Genomic DNA, 25,383 nt, shown 5'->3' on the forward strand with positions numbered 1-25,383 from the left:
AAGAACAATTTTATCTATGTTTATTTAATTATAACAAAAATAGAACAAATGCATACCAAATGGAAAAAAATATTCTAAAATGATGATAAAAATGTTTAGGAACAGAAATGACTAAATTTAGCTGAAGGAATTACCCAGGTGCCATTAAAACACATTTGCAACTTATAATTGGTTGTTAGTGTAAATTAAATTTAGTAACCAAGTCCCAGTACTGCTAAATGTTATCAAAATATTTTCAAAATGTTACATAAAAACTGACAACATTCGTAAGTATTTCATAAACACCAAAGAATCATTTAAGGAAAACAAATAAACATATCCTGAGATAAAATACAAATCACACTTGTGCCAGATATATATTCCCTTTCCCCTCACAAACAATTGTGATCCTTCAGTATTTTGCACGTTCCAAGATAAAGTAATGATAATACACGTTGATGCAAATCTCAGCCATTCAAATAAACTATTTCATATCTTAAATATTCCTGCGATAACACATCAGGACTCTGATCAAAACTGTATGAAGACAAATTGCTTTTGGTGTTGACTCTTCAAATCATGGCTGAAAACTCTCAGCAAAGCATACTAGGCTTTTTTTCTCACACCAACCGACCCAGAATATATTTTAAGAAATGTTTATTTTCTGTGCATATTTGTTTTAAAATTATAAATTCCTGAGCACTTTTTCTTCTTCCTCCTCATCACTGTCAGTGACATTGACTTGCTGGATGCTAGAGGGGGTTGACGTGGGGGCTGTGAAGACGTTCTCCAAGGCTCCGATGTCCAGCTGTGGCATGGGGTTTAAGTACTCTTCCCCACTGTGGCCGTGACTGTTATAGTAAGAGGTCCCATCCATGCTCTCACAACTCCGAGAATCTTCGCTGTGTGTGCGTTCATCTGGGTAATCTCTAAAAGGATAGTCTCTATTTAAAGCTGAAAACATAGCTTCGTGTTTTTGGTACCTGTCTTCATAATAACCAAGGCATTCTGGCATTGAACTTGGAAAATTTCCATAGCCGAAGGGAGGCCGACTATAAGGGCATGTGCTGTGGTAGAAAGACACAAAAAAGGAATTAGATCATACCTTGCCCACATACTGCCTTGCACACAGACTAACTGAGCAAGTTAACTGCATTCTCTTTGAGGCCTGGAAAGTCCCCAAGATCCTTTCTGTAACCACTTCATGTGTTCATCTGCTCTTTTCCCACTGCCCAGTCTCTACCCAAAATAAAAAGCAAAGGAAGCTTGTGACTGGAATACTCACCAGCACTGTTATCTATTATTAGACTCAGGCTTCTTACCTTTTGACAAGCTTGATGAAGAAAATTGCTTATCCCAGCCTTTGTCTCATGATGCCTCATATCGTGTTAGGTTTTGGCAATGCAGGTATGGGCTGTGCTATGCTAAGAATTGACATTTAGTAAACAATGCAACAACTGTTTTTATTGGTATTTGAAAGGAAGCTCATGGGGAGAAAATGCATCACTGGATTGAAATCAAGAGTTTCTGAATATTGAGGCTCTGGAACAGATGATAACGACTTAACTTTTTAATTGACATTCAATAATAAAGAAAATTAAAAACACTCTTAGTACCAGAAAGATTTAGGACTGATATTAAAATGTGGTTTTAAAATTATTTTTGGAGTGCAGGAACGTAAAGAATTGAAAAGACTTATTGTAGTTTTACAAACTGATGATTTTGTTTAAAAGGCAAATCCAAAATTCTGCCACTTGCAAGGTGCACTGGTTTCTACCTATAGTCCCAGCTACCGAGGAGGCTCAGGCAGGAGGATGACTTAAGCCCAGGAATTCAAGGCTAGCCCAGGCAACATAGTGAGAACTTGTCTCTAAAAAAAAAAAAAAAAAAAAAAAAAAAAAAAAAAAAATAGTAATAACACTTTAAAAAGACTAGACCTCAAAAATCTGCTACTCAAACCTACTTGTGAATTGTTTAAGTATTATTCTCCCTTTCAAAGTCACAGAGGTATAGAAAAGTCTAACCAAAAGTTCCCTGGTCTCATGGACTCCATCTAGTGACAGATGACATAAACATAATGACCACACCAAAACTTGTAAGTTGGGTGTTTCATTTCATGCTTTTTTTTTTTTTTAAGACAGGATCTTGCTATGTTGTCCAGGCTGGTCTCAAACTCCTAGGCTCAAGTGAGCCTCTTGCCTCAGCCTCCCAAAGTGCTGGAATTACAGGCATGAACCACCATGCCCAGCTAAGGCATTTTTAATTTAATACATGTGTCCTGAGTATGCTGTACTTTTTTTTTTTTTTTTTTTTGAGACAGAGTCTCACTTTGTTGTCCAGGCTAGAGTGAGTGCCATGGCGTCAGCCTAGCTCACAGCAACCTCAAACTCCTGGGCTCAAGCGATCCTCCTGCCTCAGCCTCCCGAGTAGCTGGGACTACAGGCATGCGCCACCATGCCCGGCTAATTTTTTTTTTATATATATATCAGTTGGCCAATTAATTTCTTTCTATTTATAGTAGAGACGGGGTCTCGCTCTTGCTCAGGCTGGTTTTGAACTCCTGACCTTGAGCAATCCGCCCGCCTCGGCCTCCCAAGAGCTAGGATTACAGGCGTGAGCCACAAGTATGCTGTACTTTTAACTACTATGACTTTGCTAATGTAGCTTCTCGACCTTCAGGTCTCTTCATCCACTGAATTCAACAGATATTTCAAAGGGAATATCATTTTTACTCTCTCCACAAAGCCTTCACTTCAGCTAGAAATAATTCACCTAGCTGAATTTTCAGGGGTAGCTATCTTTTTCAGGGGCAAGATACTATGCAAGGATTGGTAGATAATTTTTTAAAAAGACATAAAATCTAGGCATATACTAGACATGTGCTAAAGTCTGTAATACCAGCATCATAATGACTAAACTGTGTGGTGAAGACAAGCTACTGTTAATGTTCAGAGAACAGAAAGATTAAGACAAAGGTAATCCTAGAAAGTTACACGGATGAAAATGAGTAACTATAAAAGCATCATGGTATAGTTGGAAAAGCATCAATAAGAACAATCAGTACAATAATTTAAGCCAACATGTAATAAGCATTTACTGTGTTTGCTAGGCATCAGCTAAGGAATGTATATGGTATCTTGATTATTCCTCAGAACAACCTGATGAGATAGAGACTATAAATATGTCCACTCTACAGATGAGGAAAGAGGTTAAGTGGCTTGCTCAAAGTGATATATTATAATTAGCAGACGGTAGAACATAATCAGGCAATCTGACTCCAGAACGTGTTCTCCTAACTACTACGCCACACTCCCTGGCACTAGTTCTACTGTGCCACAAACCTGGTAAACTGAAGTAAATCTTAATTTAGGTGACCCTTGAATCCTTCTTATATAAAATAGGGACAATATTGTTTGTTCTGCTAACCTAAAAGGTCTTCCAAGAGGAGCAAGAGGATGCGTGGAAGTACTTTGGAAACTAGAAACACCATTTCAGAGTGAGATTGGTAAATTGTACAAGAAGTTATTGAAATTTTCAGCTCAAGGATTTGTATGTGGTTTTTTTTTTTTACTTTTGTCTCCTTATTTGTGTTTTCTATTTGGTGAGACATTGCTCCTGTTTTCCTTTAGTTCTTTTTTTATTTTTATTTTTTGAGACAGCGTCTTGCTCTGCTGCCCTGGCTAGAGTGCAGTGTCCCAATCGTAGCTCGTTGCAGCCTTGAACTTCTGGGCTCAAGCAATCCTCCCACCTCAGCCACCCCAGTAGCCAAGACTATAAGCATGTGCAACCATGCCCAGCTAATTAAAAAAAATTTTTTTTGTAGAAACAGGGGTCTCACTATGTTGACCATGCTGGTCTCAAACTCGTGGGCTCAAGTGCTCCTCCCACCTCAGCCTCCCAAAGTGCTGGGATTACAGGTGTGAGCCACTGCACCCAGCCCCTTTAGTTCTTTGTCCATGGTTTCCTTTAGCTCTTTGAGTATATTCAAATAGTTGATTTAAACTCTTTGTCTAGTGAGTCCAGTGTCTCAGCTTCCTCAGGGATAGTTGTAAGGCTGGTGGTGGGCCTCCCTCCCCTCCCTAGAGAAAAAAAGAGAACAGGCTCACTGACCAGACCCACTAAAAATGACTGCCAGGTACCACCAGCCCCTCCTGTTTCTCAAGAACAGACAAAGACCACAGTGGAAAAAAACCAAGCTCTTCCCACCAAAAGTCCCTAGGCCAGCCCAAACGGTATAAAAGGTCTCACCCCCTTTAAAACGATGCGACTTCTCAGGCCGCCCTCTCTTGGGACCCCAGAATTTCATCCAGGAGGGCATAATAAAGCCATGTTGTTTGGCCCCACTCTTTCTCTCTCTTTGTCTGTTTCTTTCGCCACCAGAAGACTTTACAATAGTTACTATTAATTTTTTTCTTGTGAATGCCATACTTTCTTGTTTCTTTGCATAACTTGTATTTTTTGTTGAAAATTGGACATTTTGAATACTATGGTGTGATGTCTCTAGAAATAAAATTCTTCCCCTTATCCAGGGTTTGCTGTTGCTGCCTGTTAGTTACTTATTTGATTAGTAACTTTTCTAAATTATTTCTGTAAAGATTGTATTTTTTTGTCATGTGCGATCATTGAAATCTCTGTTCCATTAGCTTAGTGGTCAGCTAGTGGTTTGACAGAGATTTCCCTAAACACCTAGAAACAAAGACAGAAGAAAAATATTCTGTGTCTTCGCAGATTGGCTCTGAGTTGGGGCACTCTTTCAGTGCTTAGCCAAGCTATTTTCAATTCTGCCTTAGCCTTCATTTCCTGCTTACACAGTCAGAGGTGAAAGCACACGGTCTTCTCGTGTTTTCGGAGCATACATCTAGCACTGGGCCTGTGTGTGGCCTCCTGGATTCCTCAGTATACGTGGGAGCATTTAAAAGCCCTATTCCCCAGCATCCCCTTCCTTAGTCTCTTCTAAGCTTTTATGTCTGTCTGCTGCTTGCCCTGTCTGTTTGCCCTTACCCCTGGGCAGCTGCGGGTAGTACAGCTGAGGGTGGTGCATGCCTTTAAACAATTTCTACAAACACCCCTGGGAAACCACTCCAGCCCCAAGAGAGTGCCGCAGTGGGTGAAACAAAGGTAAGCCCCTGAGCCAATTCCTCACAAAGCCAAGCGAGGTCAAAATGCACAATCACAATGCTTTGAGAACAAAGTGTGTGTTGCCTCCTCTAGCAGCAACAAGCCACACTAGGAACGTGGGCCGCTGCTCCCCTTGGCCATTGCCAAACTGGGAAATGGGCGATGGTAGGCAGGAAAACAAAACTGCAGAACTCTCACCACACTGAGCGGATTTATTCTTCATTAAGCACCTCCCCCAGATGTTCTAAGTTTTTTATTAAATTCCAAAGTTCCAAAAAAGTTGATTCTGACAGGTTTGGCCAGCATAGTTGTTATTACAGTGGAGGGAAAGATTCTTGGAGCTCCCTATTCTGCCACTCGCAGTGACATACTACCTCAACAGAACTTTGTAGTTTTCAGAGTGTAAGTTTTGCACTTCTTTTGTTAAATTTATTCCTGAGGTTTTAAAGATCTTTTTAATGCTATTATGAATGGAATTACTTTCTCAATTTCATTTTCTGTTTATTCATTGCTACTGAATAGAAATGCAATTCATTTTTGTATATTGGTCTTGTATCTCGTAAACTTGCTGAATTTGTTTACTATTTATAATAGCTTTTTTTGTGGATTCCTTAGGATCTTCTACATGGAAGATTATGTCATCTGCAAGTAGAGATTTTTTAATTTCTTCCTTTACCATTTGGATACCTTTTATTTCTTTCTCATGTCTAACTGCCCTAGATTAAACATCCAACAAAATGTTGAATAGAAGTAGCAAGAACAACACATCCTTGTCTTGTTCCCGATCTTACATAGAGAATCTTAGTCTTTCACCATTAAATATGTGGCTGTGGCTTTTTTGTAGATGCCATTTATCAAGCTGAGGATGTTTCCTTGTATTCCTAGTTTGTCCAAATACTTGGTGTTCAAAATGAAGAAGTACTGAATTTTGTCAAATGCTTATTCTGTGTCTTTTAAAGTGATCATGTGATTCTGTACTTTATTCTATTATTATAATATGGTATATTACATTAATTGACTTTCAGATATTAAACCAACCTTGTATTCCTGAGATAAATCCAACTTGATCATGGTGTATAATTCTTTTAATATGCTGACGGATTTACTCTGCTAGTATTTTTTGAGGATTTTTGCATCCATATCCATAAGAGACATTGGCCTGTAGTTTTTTCTTGTGTTGTTTTTTCTGGTTTTGGTATCAGGGCAATATTGGCTTCATAGAATGAGTTGGGAAGTATTCTCTTTTATTTTCTGAAAGAGTTCAAATCTAAAGTGTGTCTCCTACAGATAACATACAATTGAATCTTGATTTTTTAAATCCAGTGTGGCAATATCTGCCTTGCAATTGTTTAATCCATTCACATTTAATGTTATTATTGATATAGTTAGATTGATGTCTGCCATTTTTATTTTTTGTTTTCTATGTACTCTCATATTTTCCTTTTGGTCTTCTATTCCTTTTTTATTGCTTTCTTTTGCTTTAAGTGAGTATTTCCTAGTAACACTTTAGTTCCTTTAAAGATATTTTTTATTTTTATTTTTTTAAATTATTTTCTCAGTGGTTGCTCTAAGGGCTTACCATATACATCTTAACCTGTCGGAATCTACTTCAGATCTATACTAACATAATTCCAGTAAGATATAGAAATGTTGCTTCAATATAGCTCTATTCTCTCTTTCCCTTTTTTATGCTATTATTGTTATATAAATTATACCTATGTATGCTACAAATCAATGATATATTGTTATAATTATTACCTATAATTATTACCTGTAATTTTTTGTCTATTAAGAAGAAGAAAGATCATCAAGAATATATTTATGCAGTATATTATGTTAACCTTCTAACCATTTCTGGTTCTCTTCATTTGCTCCTGTGAATTTAAGTTACAATCTGGTGTCATTTCCTTACTCTAAAACAACTTTGCTTCTTCTTCTTACCTCCTTTGTGCTGTTATTTCCAAATATATTACATTTCTGTATGCTATAGGCCCCCCAAATAATTATTGCATATTGTTTTATAAGAATAGGTTTTAAATCAGTTACAGGCCAGAGAAGAAATATATATTTATACTGTCTTTTATGATTATGTATTTACTTTTACTGGTATTCTTTGTTTCTTTGTTTGAATTCCAATTACCATTAAGGATCACGTATTTTTAGCCTAAAGAACTTCCTTTAATCATTCTTATAATGCAATGCTAGCAATGGATCCTCTCAGTTTTGATTATTTGAGAATGTCTTTGTTTTGTTTTGCCTTTTTTTCTTTTTCTTTTTCTTTTTTTTTGAGACAGAATCTCACCCTGTGCCATGGCTAGAGTGCAGTGGTGTCATCATAGCTCACTGCAACCTCAAACTTCTAGGCTCAAGGGATTCTCCTGCTTCAGCCTCCCAAGTAGCTGGGAATACAGACACACACTACCACGCCTGGCTAATTTTTGTATTTTTAGTAGAGACAGGGTCTCACTCTTACTCAGGCTGGTCTTGAACTCCTGAGCTCAAGCAATTCTCCTACCTCAGCCTCCCAGAGTGCTAGGATTACAGGGGTGAGCCACTGCACCTGGCCTTGCCTTCATTTTTGAAAGCTAGCTTCAGTAGATATAAGATGATTCTTGGTGGCTGGGTTGTTTCAGCACTTTGAATAAGTATTCTGTCCTCCATTGTTTTCAAATGAGAAGTCAGCTGTTAAATTTATTGGGAGTCCTTTGCATATAATGATTCATTTTCCTCTTGCTGCTTTCCAGATTTTGTCTTTGGCTTTGAGCATTTTACTGTGATGAGTCTAGGTGTAGATCTCTTTGTACTGGAGTTTATTGAACTTCTTAGATGTGTAGATTAATGTTTTGCAACAAGTTTGGGAATTTTTCAGCTATTATTTCTTTTTTTTTTTGAGACAGAGTCTCGCTTTCTTGCCTAGGCTAGAGTGAGTGCCGTGGCGTCAGCCTAGCTCACAGCAACCTCAAACTCCTGGGCTCAAGTGATCCTCCTGCCTCAGCCTCCCGAGTAGCTGGGACTACAGGCACAAGCCACCATTCCCGGCTGATTTTTATATATATATATATTAGTTGGCCAATTAATTTCTTTCTATTTTTATGGTAGAGACGGGGTCTCGCTCAGGTTGGTTTTGAACTCCTGACCTTGAGCAATCCGCCCGCCTCGGCCTCCCAGAGTGCTAGGATTACAGGCGTGAGCCACCGCGCCCGGCCATCAGCTATTATTTCTTCAAATATTTTTTATGATCCTTCTCTCTCTTCTCTCCTGGTACTTCTATTATGCATACACTGGTGTGCTTACTGGTGGCTCTGTTCTGACATGGTTCTGAGGCTCTGTTCAATTTTCTTCATTCTTTTTTTCTCTCTCTTCCACAGACTGCATAAAACCTATCAATCTATCTTTAAACTTGTTGATAATTTCTTCTACCAGTTGAATTCTACTATTGAGCCCCTCTAGTGAATTTTTTTTTCATTTTGGTAATTGTTCAGTTCAACTCCAGAATTTCTATTTGGTTCTTTTTATAATTTCTATTACTTTATTAATACTCTATATTTGATTAAAAATTCATCATCATAATTTCATTTGCTTCTTTAAGCATGATTTCCTTTAGCTGTTTGACAATATTTTAAAAAGCTTTGAAGTCTTTGTTAAATCCAACATCTAGGCCCTTTCACAAGCAGTTTTTGTTGCCTCCCCCTTTTGTTTTCCTGTATATGAATCATACTTCTCTGTTTCTTTGCATGTCTCATAATTTTTTGGTGAGAACTGGATATTTTGGATAATACATTATGGCAACTCTGGATAATGAATCCCTTTCTCCCTCTCTAGGGCTTGCCTTGTTTGTTATTTACTTGTTTGTTTAGTGACTAGGCTAGACTATTTTAATGAAGTGTATTTCCCCTGCAGTGAGAAACCTTGAGTGTTACCCCTTAAAGGGCACAGACTTGGACATAAACACAGTCATTGTGGGATGATATTGGTTTTTGCAGGGCTCTCTTTGACTGCCTTTTTATCTGATCTGTCAGTTAAACCATCCCACTCATTTAGTATCTACCAACTGTCAGGCTCCACTAATTGCCAGGTAATTGCTTTAGTGCTCTCAACAATGTCCTGGGGCACAAACTGCTTCACAGCCTGATCCAATTATTAACAAATTCAGGCAAGTATGGGTTTTTTTGAGGTCTTTGAGATTTGTTCTGACCCTGAGTGGCTATTCTTAGCTGTTTCCCTGGTTTCTGTGAATTAGCTGACCTAAGGTTAGCATGTTGCTCCTAATTAAAAGGAGCCACCAGCCTCCTTTAATTGGCTAGCACCAAAGTCTCCATGGTTTTTGAGAGAACCCTTAGGCTCGAACTTCCCCACACTGTTTCAAATAAAGTCAAGTTCCTTTGGAAAGAATTCTCTCTCTCAAGTCTTCTCACCTTGCCTCTCTTTGCATAAAATGTCCTACAAGTGACCTGAGGCAAAGGTGATTGGGGTCTCACAATTCTCTGCCTCTCATCCTTGGGGATGAACTTCTATCCTATGACCAGGGGCCAGCTGAAAAAAATAAAAAGGGTCCATAACCTCTTGGTCATACTCACCATCAACTTAATCTCTTAATCTGAAGGGGGATGAAAAATGCTGCCCCTCCCTGTGAGATACTATATCCCTTGATAAGGAGCTAAGGGGAGAGAGCCCTGTCTTTTTTGACCATACCTCTCAGAATGGGGCTTCCTTGAAGCTGAACTGGTAGTGGGGGTAGAGGGTGAAGTGTATAATGGCTCAAGTGTCAAAGACTCTTGCTGTTAAGTTTTAGGAAATTTTCTTGCATGATGTTTCTTCATTTGCTATATGCCCTTTAAGACAATTTCCAGAGACTTTAAATGGTTGGTTTTACAAAATAGTTTTCACCAGCTACACTTATTTGCTAGAAAGTGAGTCCGTGGAGCTCCTCAAGCTGTCATCCCAGAAATGGAAGTTCTCACTTATCTTTTGAATCATTTGATTCTATTTATATTCATAGAGTTTTGTTCTGGGACGCAGTTACTTGGAAACAGTTTGATCCATTTAGGTCTTGCTTTTAAGAATTCTTACATGAGACTATAGCAACATTTGGTCTAGGGCTATCTGAATTGAAGCAAGACCCTTTTGAGGACTCAATACTCCATGAAACGTTTTCCAGTCTGGTTGGTGGGACTATTCCCAGCACTGTGTGAGTGCTGGGTACTGTTTTCACTAATCCTTTCAGGTGGTTCTTTCACCAGCTTTGGGTAGTTTTCTCAAAAACATGCACTAATCAGTACTTCATTGAATACTCAAGAGGGACCCTACATCAGTATCTAGAGTTCCATCTGTGTGCAGCTCTCTTCTCTCTGGTACTCTTACCCTGAGAAGTCTAGCAAATTTGATCTCACTGGACTTTCAGCTCTGTCTCAACTCAGAAATTCCACCAGAATATTCTTGTATTTCTCCTCCCTGCACAGTGGTTTCCATGCCAGTGAGCTGAGAAATGATAGGGCTCACTCATTGGCTTCCCAACGCTCAGGGATCTCTGTCCTTCATTGCCTGATGTCCAGCATCTTGCAAATCATACTTTCATATATATTGTCTGGTTTTCTGATTGTTTCAGATGAGAGGTGAATCCAATCCCCATTACTGCCTTTTAGCTGGAACAGAGTCCTCTTTAATTATTTGAAATATTGATTTTTAGTCTCTTCCTGATTTCCAATTACCTCAAATTCTTGGGATGTTAATCCTCATTTGCAGCATCTACAGACTTTTGTTCTTAATAAATCCTTTCCTCATTTTCTGTTATTTTTTAAAGCTTTAATGACCATTCCCCTCCCCTGACTTTGGAAATCCTAAGCGGCCTCCTGGATGGTGGAAGTGCTCCTCTAGACCAGGTACCCCAGGTAATTAATGTTGTATGTTAATTTCTCAGCTTGGAAATGTCTGCATCAAGTGGCCAGGGTGATTTTAGATTCTGAACCAGTGTGTAATTCATCTTGGAGTTTTGATTTCTAATGGAAATCACATAGAGCCCTGGGTAACAAGTTTCTCTTTGTGTTTTACCTGGGTCAGTGACAAAAATTTTCTGTCCCTTTTAACATGGTTAAAAAGCCCTTTCAGGGTCCCAGCTTTATGGAGAGGTTTTAGTTTCACTCTCCACCTTGGCATGGCCAAGACTTCTTATCTCTTCTCCTTACACAGGCATTAAAACCCCAGTTCAGGTATTTATTAGTTTGTTTGTTTTTAGAAAGACAGGGTCTTGATTTGCCCAGGCTGGCCTCAAACTCTGCCTCAGGCTCCAGAGTAGCTGGGTCTATAGGCCTGGGCCAACATGCTGGGCTTAAAACCCAAGTTTAGAACCAAGTTTAGACTCCAAGATCACCATAACTAGTTTTCAGCTTGTTGGTCATTTTGACATCTGGGGATTTATTTTCCTTTCTGGAGTATTCATCTAGGTATTAAATTGTTCATATTTAAACTCAACATTTCTTAATAGTTGCAGCAGCAGGTATTCTATGTTGACTAAAAGTCTATCATGTTTTAGGACTGTAAGTTTCCCTCCCCCATAAAAGTTTAGACAAAAGTCTGTATATATATATGTAGATATGCATTATCATGAGAAGAGTTCATAACTTCATTCAAATTCTTAAATGGGTCTGTGACCCAAACAAAGGTTAAGAAGAATTGCTTTTAACCCTTTGATCCATTTGCCTAAAATTTCACAAGTAAAACGCTATTTATTCCTACAAATTCAAGAATTTTTTGAGCTTACCTTCACTACCATATCTAAGTATATTTTCTATATATTTCAAACTAATAAATCTTCATTTGTTTCTTATATCCTTTTTATATTCCTAATTGCAATATATTTTTAAACTTTTTTCTTTATTCAGTGATCAAGAAAGTGAAGATCCCATGTAACTCCCTTGAATGTGAAAGTCAAAATATATTTCAAGATGAAGGAAAAAGAAGGAGTGGGGAGAAAAGAAGAATTAGTCTAGGGAATTAATATAGTACATAGAAAGAGAGTGTTTCAAAAGACACATTCTGAAGATGGTTAAGATTTGAAGGCAGGAATAAGATGTTAGCCTTCAGAGATAGGGATCAGCAGCACTTCTGAGTTTCCATCTTTTTATAAAATCACTCCTTGATTAAATCACCTAAACTACTTGGTTTTTATTGTAGATATATGTAGATATACAGGGCAAAATGGACTGTTTGGCGAACACAATTTTTAAAAATAAATATATACATCCACACACAAAATATTTATATATATCTCAAATATCCATTACAATTATGGTATTGAAATAGTTGGATAATTCAACATATATGTGGAGTAGATTAGGAAAGAAATACTCTTTATATAAGATTCCATTATCAGCTGGGAGAATAGAAAAATTCAGAATCAATTTTGTCAGCCAGGCTAAATTTTACTGAAATACACTATCTAGATAAGCATAAATAATTATATTATCCATTTCCTTGGAGAAATTATCAATACATACAGGTAGAAATCAGAAAAACAAATGAAAAATATAATTTATAAGACTGCTCTTCTATTTTGGAAAATAAAATAGCTTACTGTTTATGGTTGACATCCTGCTTTGACATTATTAAAAGAATTAAAAATCAGTATAATATTACTTATTCATTGCATTTGGTTCTTTCAATAGTATTATTATTAATTAGCAATAGCAATATTAAAGAAAAAGGTATAGTTTCTGTCTTCTAAGAACGTACTTTCAAGAGCTTTCTTTGAAAATGTTCCTTAAGTTGTAAGATGATTTGTACATTAACAGCCAAATCCTAGAAGCCTTGTCATGAGTTCAAAAGACAGACTTCCTATTTCATAGGTAAGGAAGCATTGCCTGCCCAACAGTCCACTTGACACGAGTTTTCCATTCAAAAGTACATATTTTCCATATGAATCTCTGCTAGCAACTAACAGCTGCCAGTCAAGAGGAGCCATTATATTAAGAAGTCTTACTGATATAGTAAAAAAAAAAACCACAAATATGGAATTCAAAATCAAACAGACAAAGCTTTGACTATTGGTTCAAAGTTCTTTAACATATGATCAATTTATTTATCTGAAAAAGTAGGGAAGTATTATACCGAAGGCATAAAATTGTTGTGAGAATTCTATGTAAAAATGCCAAGCTCTCAAAATACTAAAAAGAAGAAAATATAACAAACCAACAAACAAAAAACCAGTAACAGCTAGAGTAAGACTGTGGTACACAGCCCATTCTGACTCTTTTTCTCCTTTCCTGTCAGCAAATGCTGCCCAAGACTTTCCTGTATTACAAAATTAATGATGTGACATATTAAATTTCTATCATTTTAGTTATGGACCTCAAGGTTCTAAGTAAGGCCAAGTGTTCCCAAATCTACTCATTTATTAAATACCATCTATATTCTTAATACTATTCTTATAGCTAGGAAACATTTTGTAAAATTTTCCAAAACTCCTATAAAATCCTAGATCCTGACAGATAGCAGTGAGAAGAGATTATCAACCCCTGGCTTTAGGAGTCTCTTGAAGTTTGATCCCTCGAACTAAAAATACTTCTGAAAGCTGGAAAAGATAAAAAGCGTAGAATCTACAGGAAAAAACAAAACAAAACAAACCCTAGGTAGCAAAATCTCCCCTTCTCCTGATCTAATCCCCCAGTTCCACTTGATCCTAGGACTTGAAAGGAAGCAATCCCATTATGAATTGAAGCAACACAATATATTAACTCAAAAGTTATTTCCTTTGATGAGTAGGTATGCCCTAGTGGGTAATATATTTACTTTCTAAGTAACAATAGAAATTGGTGTTAGACACTTAACATTTCAATCTCAACAGGAACTATCTTTGTCTAAACATTTACTAGTAATTGAAAAGTAAAGGTTAATACCACTCTATCAGAATACTGACAAAGGAGTTAAATTCTATCACTCCAAAATGAAAAATTACAAATTTGTTTTCCAAAGATATTTCCCTATGAAACTCAATCCCTTTATTGGTAATTTACATGGGAAATTTTCTGGTTTGGTAAAAAGGGGGCTAAGAAAGTGTATAACTTTGAACTAGTCATTTAACCTCTCTTAGACCAAGAACCCTCCTCTATATGATTGTTATTCAAAGTGTGGTCCATAAATCAGCAGAATTGGCAACCAGTTGGGAGCTTGTTAGAAATGCAAAATATCAGGTGTACTATACCCCAGAATAGAATACTACTATACCCCAGACCTAATAAATCAGAATCTGCATTTTTAACAAGATACCACATGATTTACATACACATTAAAGTTTGAGAAGCACAGCTCTACACAATAAGGGGATGCAACTAAGTGATCTTAAGTCCCTTATAGTTGTTCTGCATGAAAAATAAAATCTGACAACATCAGAGCCTATATTCTCATGTGGCAAGAGTCGCCTAGAGCTGAGTTAGATAGGGCATGCACTCTTTCCAGCTCCCATAGTCCTCATTTTGTCCCCTTCTTTTTTTTTTTTTTTTTTTTGAGACAGTCTCACTCTGTTGCTCTGGCTAGAGTGCCATGGCGTCAGCCTAACTTAGCAACCTCAAACTCATGGGCTCAAGTGATCCTTCTGCCTCAGCCTCCCGAGTAGCTAGGACTACAGGCATGCACCACTATACCCAGCTAATTTTTTCTATATATTTTTTAGTTGTCTAGCTAATTTCCTTCTATTTTTAGTAGAGACAGGGTCATGTTCTTGCTCAGGCTAGTTTTGAACTCCTGAGCTCAAATGATCCTCCCACCTCGGCATCCCGAAGTGCTAGGAGGCTGGTCCCCTACATCTATTATCTTAACTGCTTGGTTCCTACTGAGCCTCTAAATTAGAATCTAAGCAGAATTGAGGAATACTCCTTTTCAGTAAAAAACTGATACCTTCAGAGGTAAAAATTCATTAGCTGTATTTTTAGGAGAAACGAAAAAAATTTTCACTTACCTTGATGGGAAGTAGTGAGGTCCGGGTAGGAAGTAAGGGTGATGAAAAGAGAATCTCGGTGGTGTCCCAAACAGAGTAGCCGGATGGCCAAGGGGAGGAGGCTGGTAGACATGCGAGTGTGGAATGGGAGGAGCCTGGGGGATTGGAGCACTTCTGGGACAAGTGGAAACGCTGGAATACTCCTTGGGAGGCTGGATGGTCGAGGTTGCAAATCTGGCATGGGCAGTACTTGCACTAGTTGGAATCCTGTTGGTGCTCTCCAGAGAGACAGGGGTCGGTCTCTTCACAGAGTGACTGGCTCCAGAATGCAGCCGATGAGTGTCCGTTTGGGAAGGCCCAGCAAAATGCTGGGGGGGGAGTGCTGGGCGGAGGGGCAGACTAGGAGCCTGGACAGCCACCTGGCCACTACTGGAGACGCTGGGCTGGAAAAGTGTGATGGGGCTTGGGCGCTGGACTGCAGGTGTGGGCAGCTGGATGGCAGGTGGGGCGTCACCTTTAGAAATAAAAATAACATAAGTGAAGAATTAATTGAGTCACTCCATGTTTTTCTTCTTTCAGTGAAATTTAATAAACTGTACAAGCAGAGGCCTTCATTAACCATATAACTTAATAGCATCATCATATCAAATCACTCTATTTCCTTTACAACATTTTGAACAAACTAAAGTCATCTTCTTTCCTTATTTATTTACATTTTTTGTCTCTCTTTCTTGACTAGACTCTAAGTGCCATGAGAAGAGAGATCTTTTCTGTGTTGTTCACTGTTGTATTCCTAAGGCATACAACATTCTGCCAGACTCAGAATAGGCTTTCAACAAATATATTTTGGATATATAAATAAATGAACAAAATTATTGATTGATAATTTGAAAGAATGAATACATACAAATGCTGGTATGCATATATACATGTTTCTAAAATTATAATATGAAACTACTGACAGTATTACCTTTAAGGAGCTGTCATCTAGGGGAGGGGATAGGGTAGTAGGAAAAGTTAGACTTTCATTTAATACCTACTATTTGAATTTTCTATATATCTAAATATATTAATTTTATGTTTACTATTAATAGGGGTGCCAGAGTAGTAAGATAGGTCATTTTTCTTTTATTTTGTAAACTTCTCTATATTAACTAAATTATAAATGACATTTAATTTTTTAGTTAGAAAAAACTTAAGGAAAAAATTAACAAAATTGTTTCACTCTATTATATTCAATGTAACTACAGAAGGAAATTCCCAAGTGAAACTAGGACTTGTCACAGGCCAATCATTTGTGATGGATATGAAGGGAGTACTATTGCCTGGCAGATAGGACAGAATTTTTAAAGGTAGGTGAAACAATTTGGGTTTTATCTTTCTATTCCTGAAGAAGACAGGGCTGTTGATTGAGTTACTGAGTTATGCAAATGACATACCTAGCCTAAATTTAATAAAACTGTCCTGAAGAAATACAGATAGATGCTGTAGTAATAGAGTCATGATCCAGTTTATTCTGATAGTTAGCTGTCTATTAATAAAGAAGATGCAGGCTGGGTGCTGTGGCTTATGCCTGTAGTCCCAGCACTTTGGGAGGCTGAGGAGGGAGGATCACTTGAGGCCAAGAGTTTGAGATCAGTCTGGGCAACACAATGAGACCCCATCTCTACAAAAAATAAAAAACATTAGCCAGGGATGCTGGTGCGCACCTGTAGTCCCAGGTAATGGGGAGGCTGGGGTGGGAGGATCACTTGAGCCCAGGAGTTCAAGGCTACAGTGAGCTATGATGGTGCCACTGCACTCTAGCCTAGGTAACAGAGCAAGACCCTGTTTCAAAAAAAAAAAAGAAAAAGAAAAAAAGAAAGATGCAGTCCAAGAACAGACTCTGCAGTTAGAAATGTCTCTGTCAGAGGCTGAAAGAAACATGGTTCTTCTTTCAGCCTTATCTGTGTAAGACCTCCCTCTCCTTCTGTCTCTTCAGATAAGGCAGATAGTGTCCATCCTAAAGCTGGAAGTAGGGAATTAAGGGCCATATCCCTGTTTCAAGATGGCCTCTGACCCAGTGAAGTAGAGGAAGGGGGTGTAAATGAAGCTGCCCCTTCTCAGTTGATGAGGCTACATGGACTATCCCTCCCACGTGTAAGGCACAGGCCCTCATCTGGCCTTTCCTGATTCATCAAGCTTAAGGTAATTTCCCTTCTCCATGTTCCCTGAAAACCTTGTAAATCTATCACTTACCATGAAATTGTGTAAATCTCTGTAATTATTTGCACGTATGCCACCCCCACCACAATCACCAAATTGGGAGCTTGAGAGCAGGAACTCTGAATTCCTGTTTATATCCCAGTATCTAGCACAGAATGTGGTTAATAAAAATAGTTAAGAAATGTATGAATGGATGAAAGAATGAACAAACGAGACTAGAGCAGATAGTACTTCTACCACTGATCTGCTGTAAGGAGCTCTAAACCTCCTCTAAACAACTATGAAGCCAGGCTGACTTGTAAAATATGTCAAAATTTTATTACTGGGATTGTCACTGTACTCAAGGCATTTGCTGCAAAAATCTACCTCTGATACAGATTTCTTTTTCCTATACCCAGTATGAGGAGCTCTTCAGTCCTCAGTAAAGAAGTATAATCTTTCTAGGCAAAGGAAAAATAAATGATAAGAGCCATACAGAACCACTGATAAAGCTTCAGTTACTTAAGAAGGAAGGGACAAATCTTTTACTAAATGCTCTTTTCTACCAAAGATATTCCTATAAAAGAAGAGATGGCAATTAGGCACAGGGTGGTAAGCATGCATTCATATAATTCAACAAATACTCATTAAGCAACTAATATGTGCCTGGCACTTCTATAATTCTTCTTTTGCATCTTGCAAAAAAATAGAGACATAGAGAGTTATATGGAAATATAATGAAGATGCCCTAAATGTCAGAACTCAGGTTGCTAAGCAGGAGGTTAAAGTCTGCAAATCCAGTTACTTCTGATAAACTGTCAGTGAATAAGGAAGACTTGTGAGAAAAGCAAAGCTCTAATGTATCAAACTATAGATAAGGGATGGTAGAAACTAGTCAGTCACCTGCTTTCTCTACTTCTAGCACACAGCTAGATTACATTTCCAGCCTTCCTTGCAGTTAGGAGTGGCTGTGTGGCTAAGGGCTACCCAATAAAATGTAAGTAGAAGCAATATGCATCACTTTTGAGACTGAGACTGACACATGAGATCCTCCACGCTCTTTCCCCTTTTGCAGGTCCATGAAACCAGTACAGTGGCCTTGGATGCCACATATAAAAGACAGCAAAGCTATAGGGTAGAAGCAGCCTGGATCCATAAATCACTTTTTGGGAGAGAGCCATTTACCAACCAGAAACACCCATTTTGGACTTTACATGAGTAAAAAATAAGCTTTAATTGTGTTTAAACCATTATATTTTAGAACTGTTAAAGCAGTTAGCATTATCTAACCATTACATGAGGGAAAGAGCAGAATTTTAGATCCATAATATAGTATGACAAGGACAAAATAAAAAATTATAAATAGTTTTAAACAATTCCTGCATAACTCTCGCCATCCACTCCCAAAGGGGAAGAAACCATTACATATGCTGCACGGAAGAAGGGTGCAACCAGGCTTTTACTGTGTGGCTGGGATGACCAGTGAAGGAGCAGGGAATGGCAGAAACTGAGGACAGATCAAATTTTTCTACAAGAAAAAACTTTATAGAAGTAATAAAGACAGGATGACCAGCATTTGGCTGGGGAGAGAGAAAGGAAAGAGAAAAGAGCAAGAAACAGAGAGACAGATGGGGAATGGAGAATTGGGAAGAATAGTTAGGCAATTGCTAAGAAAAGTAGGGCTCTGAGCAGAGACAACAATAATGAGGAGCCCCAAGAAGATTTATGGTGTGTTGAGCCATGTGATTATTCTGTCCCTGCCTCCTCAAGAAAACTTACAATAAAGAGCTACATCACTTTTCAAGGAAATTTTAAGCCAGATTTAAGTGTCTTATGGACATAACACTCGGCTGAAATGGACCAAAGGCTGGAACAGGACGACTAGCTTGTTTGGATTATAACAGTATCAGAGTCATGGAAGTTTTTGTTTTGTTTTGTTTGAAGCAAGAAAAGGTGGATAAACTAAAATGGCATGTCTACTACCAAAAAATTAAAATAGTAGTAAATACTTTTTGAACTACAAATTTATAGAAAATTTACATAAAAGTGAAAGATGTCAACTGAATTAAGATATAATAAGGAAAACCAACTTCAAGCTTGAGAGATAACATGTAGAACAACAAAATAATTGAACCAGAAAATTCATATACGTACAAAGTGACATTTAAAGGTCAGGCTAAAATAAATATGGCTCTTACAAAAGTTCCAAAAGCCTTTACATGAATTTGAATACTAATATAAAATGGTGATAGTGGCATATAACTGGCATCAAAGATACATGGTCAAAGATATCTAAAGAGAATTCTGGACTATCATCCTATAAGTACTTTCAGAAACTAGAAACAGAAGAAAAGATTGGGATATGGTATTAAATATGAGAGACAGAGTAAACATAATGTACTGGGCATAAAAATAATACCAGACAAGAAAGGTACTACAGATTCTATGAAAGAAATAGTGAAAGCAGTCGTATTTGTATCTATCATTTCTACAACGACCTTCTGAATTCTTAGATGGCAGAGACAATAACATTTTTATATTTTGTTCCTAGTAGAGGTTGGCTCATATTATGTACTCAATAAATATTAAGTAGTAGAAGCAGCTGGTAGGCAGGCATGCAAATGGAGCAGCACTGGAATGTTACTCAGAAGTATTCACTGAAATGGGATAATACCAAATTACACTGCCGGATTTCAAAAAGATTGACTGCATATCTTAATATGATAAAAATGTGCTGGGCAGAGCTGGTATAGGACAAATGACTGATTATTAGAACAGACAGTGAAAGGCGAGAGTGCCTGACTATGCTGGGAAAGAACAGGACTATAGGATCAGTTTTCTGCATCTTTCTCTTGAGCCTAAACATCTTGAATGTGGCTTTATTGCTATTGTTTGCTAAAATCATACATAAAAAACACTGAAAATACATACAATTCTAAGAAGTCAATTTCCAAAATATCTATACCTCTCAGCTCATTGGGTGGCTTTATTACCAGAAGGATCTGAGCAGGTAGAAATTGCAAAGAACAGTAGTTTTGTCCTAATAGGTTAAGACAAGGGATAGCAAGTAGCAACTGTATAAAGCTCTTCTTGAAAGATGGTTAACATTGGTTCTTGTAAAACAAACCAATAATGGATAGCTCTGTAACAAGTTTTTAAGATACTAGATTCTCAATTTTTGGTTCTCAAAATTGACGAACAGGAATGCCATAAAGAACTGATAATGGAGGAGAAATTTAGGGAGAGACAATATAACAAATCAAACATTTGGTAGAAAACAGATTACTTCCATTGCTTTTCTAGAGCAGTGAGAGACTGGTCTTAACAGATCAGTATCATTACTAAGTTCCAGGACAGGATGCCTCATACTCCATTAGCAAGGCATTCTTTTATGTTGATAGTAAAAAGACACTCCTATTTCCTATTGAATTACCTCAGTCATTTCCTGCATTATCTGTCTAATCTATGGGCTCATCCTGATTTGCTTAAAAGGTCTGAGGTTTCAGACATGGATTATTTGCTACTCTGGCAAACCAAGTGCTTTGATGTCTACTGAAATTTTTCCTTTTCCTATTTAATGTCCTCACTATCTCACATCTTGATTTTTTTCCCCTTAATTTTATTGTTCCAAATTCTTAAGTCTAATAGAAAGAAAATTTCAACTTAAAAGGTAAATTTTCATGCAGTTATCAAGAAAATAATAATAATCTACAATAAAACCAACTCACCAACTGGATGAGTGATGGTGTTCTGTAGGCTGGGAATTACCACAGAGTAGGTAGGTGAGCGATAAGGATAAATTGTTGTAGGATTTGTAGAGATGATATTCTGTGTGGTACCAGAAAATACATTGGAAACACTTAGAGGAAAGCGTTTTCGCTTCCCTGGACGAGGCTGATAAACCCAACCTATAGAAGAAGATAAACTACTTTTAATATAAATGTATAGACCCTATTTAACCTTTAAATAGTTCTTTTTTCATACTAAAAATACAAAGCACTTCAAGGTTTTTTAGAAAATAAGTTATGATCTAAAGTATCTTTTGCAGCTCTATGATACTATTTCTGCGAATGACTCCACTGTGTATTTTAACATACAAATCCATATTGCTCCTAACTTGTGGCCAGTGTTGTAACCCATAATTGAAAGGAAGATCAAATGTCTTACCTCCAATGACACATAACTGAATCTGTTGTAGAATCAACATCAAAGCCATTGAGCTTGAATCCCAAAGCCTTTCCTCTGTCTATAAAACAATGCCCCACTATGACATTATTCATCTCCTCCTGTTTCCTCACTTTCTATAAGACACAATTGTTTATATCTTACAATGCAATAATCACTAATGACCAGTCACTATTTTTATGCCTAGTTCAGGAAGAGTCACTCTCTTAGACTTGGCATCTCCAAGCCCACAAACAACTCAATTTCCTTCCAAAGTCAGAATGGTGGAATTAGGGCAATTGTATCCACTGTATAACTAACTGGAGGAATCACTGGTTCCCTATAGATAGATGCTGCCTCTGATCTTCCCTACTAGAACCTCTCTGCTCATATTGCAGAAAAAAAATTTTTCCCCACCATGCACAATCATGTTGGCCAAGTGCTGTGCATTTTCCCAAGCTTAATCTCAGTGTCCTTAACTGCTGGACAACAAGACTCACTTTATACCATATCATAATGAGGATAAATCTATCAATCAGAAGGCAGGACTATGTTTTGACCACTGTGTAATATTAAAATGGAGCATGGTGTTAATCCTTGATTCTCATTATCTTTAAGTGTGTAATTCATATCTTTTTCTGTTGCTATGATTTTAACACTTCTAGTATATGTAAAATTATAGCCTAGAACTCGGAAGATTTACCTTCATTAAATTTCTATTTCTATATATTTAATCAAAATCACAATAAAACTGTATGTCCCCTGGTTTTTATTAGTTGGTAAATAAATATGAGACCAGATATCCCCTTACTTGGTTCTACTTAAGGAAACTTATGCCCAATATCATTTCAATCATTACTATAATATTAGTCATTATTTTCTTTATTGCACATATTAGATTCGAAAAAAATTACACATTTTTGTCTTTCCATCTCAACCTAACCTAATCTTTATCTAAATAAATTTAAAAGAAATTTAAAAAATGCTTTGTTCATTTCATTTGATTACCAGGAAATTCCTCTCTGTGCTTTTCTTTAATCTTTTGTGCTTCATCATAATAGGGTTTCTTTTGTTCTTCACTAAGTTTGTTCCACTCTAACCCGAGCTGGACACTGATTTCTGCATTGTTGGCTGCTGGGTTAGCTTTGGCTAGTGCTGGCCGGTGGATCCTTGCCCAAACCATAAATGCATTCATGGGTCGCTTCACATGACCATTTCTGTCCTTACTGAAGGGAGTATCTGGTATTCCTACATGACAAAAATTAAGAGACTAAATTAATGTGCCACACACACACACAATTTTAAAGTGAAGTGCATCTCCATCTATACTTATTTTTTAAATATCTGGAGAAAATACACACTTCATGATAGCCAAAGAACTGCCAATATTCCAGAATTCCTTATAACCCTTGAAGTCAGCATTCTAAACTGTAGTTTAGAATGACTCCTTTTCCTCAAACAGAATAATATTATTGAAGATATTATGGAATTTATAATGTTGAAGACACAGTAAATTGCTGGCTTATTACTTCTTTGAGCTTTATTAATATCTCTAACAATAATTAACATTTAGTAATAGTTTATTTCCTACTAAAAATATTCTATCATTGGGGGGCAGGAACTATGATTTATTCATGACTGTAATCCTAGTATTAGGTAAGTGTTCCCTAAATGTTTCAAGGAACTCAATTACATGGTGATGATGTGTCCTTTCAAGCAAAAATATTTATAATATTATATTAATAATACTATATTGGTTGTATGCCACTGTGAAGGTGAAGCTCCTACCAAGGTAAGTCATCAACACTAGTTCCATGTCCTGGGAGAAAAATAAGAGAAAAATAATAAAAGTGGCTTTTTGAAAGTCACAGAGCCAGGTGAAATTACAATAAAGAAAATTGGGTAAATTCACATTTCTTATGTGATTCATCAAAAATAGCTGTCTATAAAATTCTTATATTGTTTCTTTTAGGAGTAATCCTAAAAGATTTTTACAAATTTTTAAAAAATGCTAAGGATGAAATATGTAGTATAAAGAAAGCTATTTCCTTCTTTTAGAAAATGAAAACAAAGTCTAAAACTACCAAGGATAAAAGCAAGGGGGTAGAGTGGAGAGGATGAGTCAGTAAAGAAAATAATAAAGTTAATGAAAATAGGAAACAAAGATTAATACGACTTTCCAAGACATTCATTGGCAGTATTCTCTCTGAACTAAATCTTAAAATAAGAATTTTCTAACTTTATGTTTAGAAATATTGGATAGAAATAAAATATCTATTTGTAGTTGTTACTGCTATAACTATAGTTATTTGTTTTAAAAAATTTTTCTAGCTTATTCTACAATATTTTCATTTTCAATATTTCTAGTTTTTAGAATAAATATTAAAGTGTTACATTTAATCATGTATTATTTTCTCCTAGAAAAACGTTTACTGCTCATTTTTAAAGATGACCTCTATAATTGGTATAAACTTTCCCATTTAATTATAACTTTTTTCATTAAACACCATTGCTTCTTCCATTTCTTGATACATGTAAAAGCATTGAGCTACTATAATACAGTATTTTTAATCTTGATTATTTGTAGCATATAAACTTAAGGCTTTGTGTTGTCTAGCAAGAATATTTCTATTTTTGTGTATAGAAATTAGTCATATCTAAATCTCATCATTTCCTGGGTCTTAAAATATAGATTTTTAAAAAATGTTTGGTAATCTTGAATACGTTAGTGTATTTTACTGGTATATGTACAAGTCAATCAGAAGTGATACCTGTGCAGACTTTGCCCTGAAAAGAATCAGTTCCATGATTTTATTTTTCTAGTTTAGGCTTCTGAACTGCTGACATGTCAGCTATGGGGCAACATAGACGAAGTTTTGAAAACCAGATTTCCCTGCTGTCTAATACCTGCGTCTGAGGGAAGCACGGTCAGTGGGACATCTTTGGTTTCAATTTTTACAGAAGGCTCCAGTAAGGATTGCATTTTAATAGGCACTGGTGTCAGGGGGACCTTGGTCAATCTTATCAGCTCTGAAGGTGGAGGTCCCTGAAATTGGATCCGGGCCCCCGGGGGAACGGTGTGGAGAGTCAAAGGGATCCTGAGGTCTTGCTGGTGTGGCCCAAAGGCGCTGGACGGCTGGGCCAAGATGACCTCCTTGCTGCCATGAATCAGGCCATTGGACGCGGGCTCCGTGCCTAGCCTGCAGTCCTCGCGGAGCCTCTCGGGCTCCTCCGTTTTGATGATTTCTTCGCGGACAGCCGCCAGGCTTTTGCCTTCGCTGCCTTTCCCCGCGTCCCTCATGGCCTCCTCTGCCTCCAGCTTGCCCTTCTTCGCGTCCCCGCGGCGGCTGTCGAGGGCCGGCCCTGGGCCTTCCACTTTGGCCGCCCTGGAGGCTCTGGAGCCCGCCTCGACGGCCCTCCGGGGCCCCACTCCCGCCGGGTCGGAGCCGGGACCTGGCTCCTGCTTCTCGACCTTAACGTGCAGCTCCCGGGGCTGCACCGTGTACAACTCGGGCCTGCAGGAGGCGCCCTCGGACGCGGGCGGCGGCGGCGGCAGCAGCAGCAGCTCGGGCCTCAGCGACACTAGCCGCGCCTGCGCGGGCGAGGAAGCAGCGCTGTCGTCCCGGGCCTGAGGCAGTGGTGGCCCTGGAGGCAGCAGCAACACCTGCTCCGGCTTCACCTGCAGCAGCCGCCGCGCCACGGGCTGTACGCCCGACGCCGGGGCGTCGCCGCACGACGAGGCCACGGTCGCAATGGCGGCCGCGCACGGAGCGGGCGGCGACGGAGGTGGCTCGACGGTCGCTGCCCGAAAGGAGGTGCCTTCGACCGGCAGCGGGGGCGGAGCGGGACGGAGCGGACGCGGCGGGGTCACCCGTGGCAGTTGGCGCGGCTGAGGTCGCGGCTCTGGCCTGGCTCTCTCCATGGGGGGAGGGGGACGCCCCGGCCTGTGTCCCAGCCGGGATTGTGAGCTCAGCCGTTTGTTGGCGGCCTTCCCCCTCCCCCTTTCGGTT

At 38.2% G+C, this 25,383-nt stretch overlaps 1 protein-coding gene across 2 annotated transcripts; it reads right to left on the reverse strand.

Annotated features, from left to right (window-relative positions):
• Positions 1–25,383, reverse strand: SOX30 (SRY-box transcription factor 30). 2 transcript variants are annotated; one of them, XM_012781562.3, is made up of 5 exons: positions 24,281–25,383; positions 22,382–22,621; positions 20,938–21,117; positions 15,047–15,539; positions 1–1,046 (listed from the first exon to the last, which is right to left on the reverse strand). In XM_012781562.3, the coding sequence occupies exons 1-5, from the start codon at positions 25,293–25,295 to the stop codon at positions 665–667; spliced, it is 2,310 nt and encodes a 769-aa protein (XP_012637016.2). In that variant the 5' UTR covers positions 25,296–25,383; the 3' UTR covers positions 1–664. The 2 variants fall into 2 exon arrangements, with proteins under 2 accessions (XP_012637016.2, XP_012637018.2); XM_012781564.3 differs by lacking the exon at positions 15,047–15,539 and having other exon boundaries at positions 846–1,046.

Source organism: Microcebus murinus, chromosome 21, assembly GCF_040939455.1.
Source record: "Microcebus murinus isolate Inina chromosome 21, M.murinus_Inina_mat1.0, whole genome shotgun sequence".
In the NCBI taxonomy this organism is placed as follows: domain Eukaryota; kingdom Metazoa; phylum Chordata; class Mammalia; order Primates; family Cheirogaleidae; genus Microcebus; species Microcebus murinus.

Excerpts from the sequence above, each read along its gene's own strand:
- SOX30 (XM_012781562.3), bottom strand. The coding sequence starts at position 25,295 with ATGGAGAGAGCCAGGCCAGAGCCGCGACCTCAGCCGCGCCAACTGCCA. Across the intron at positions 15,540-20,937 it reads CACCATCACTCATCCAGTTG|GTGACGCCCCACCTGCCATC; the intron begins GTGAGTTGGTTT and ends TTATTTCTAAAG. Across the intron at positions 1,047-15,046 it reads CCTCACTACTTCCCATCAAG|CACATGCCCTTATAGTCGGC; the intron begins GTAAGTGAAAAT and ends TTTCTACCACAG.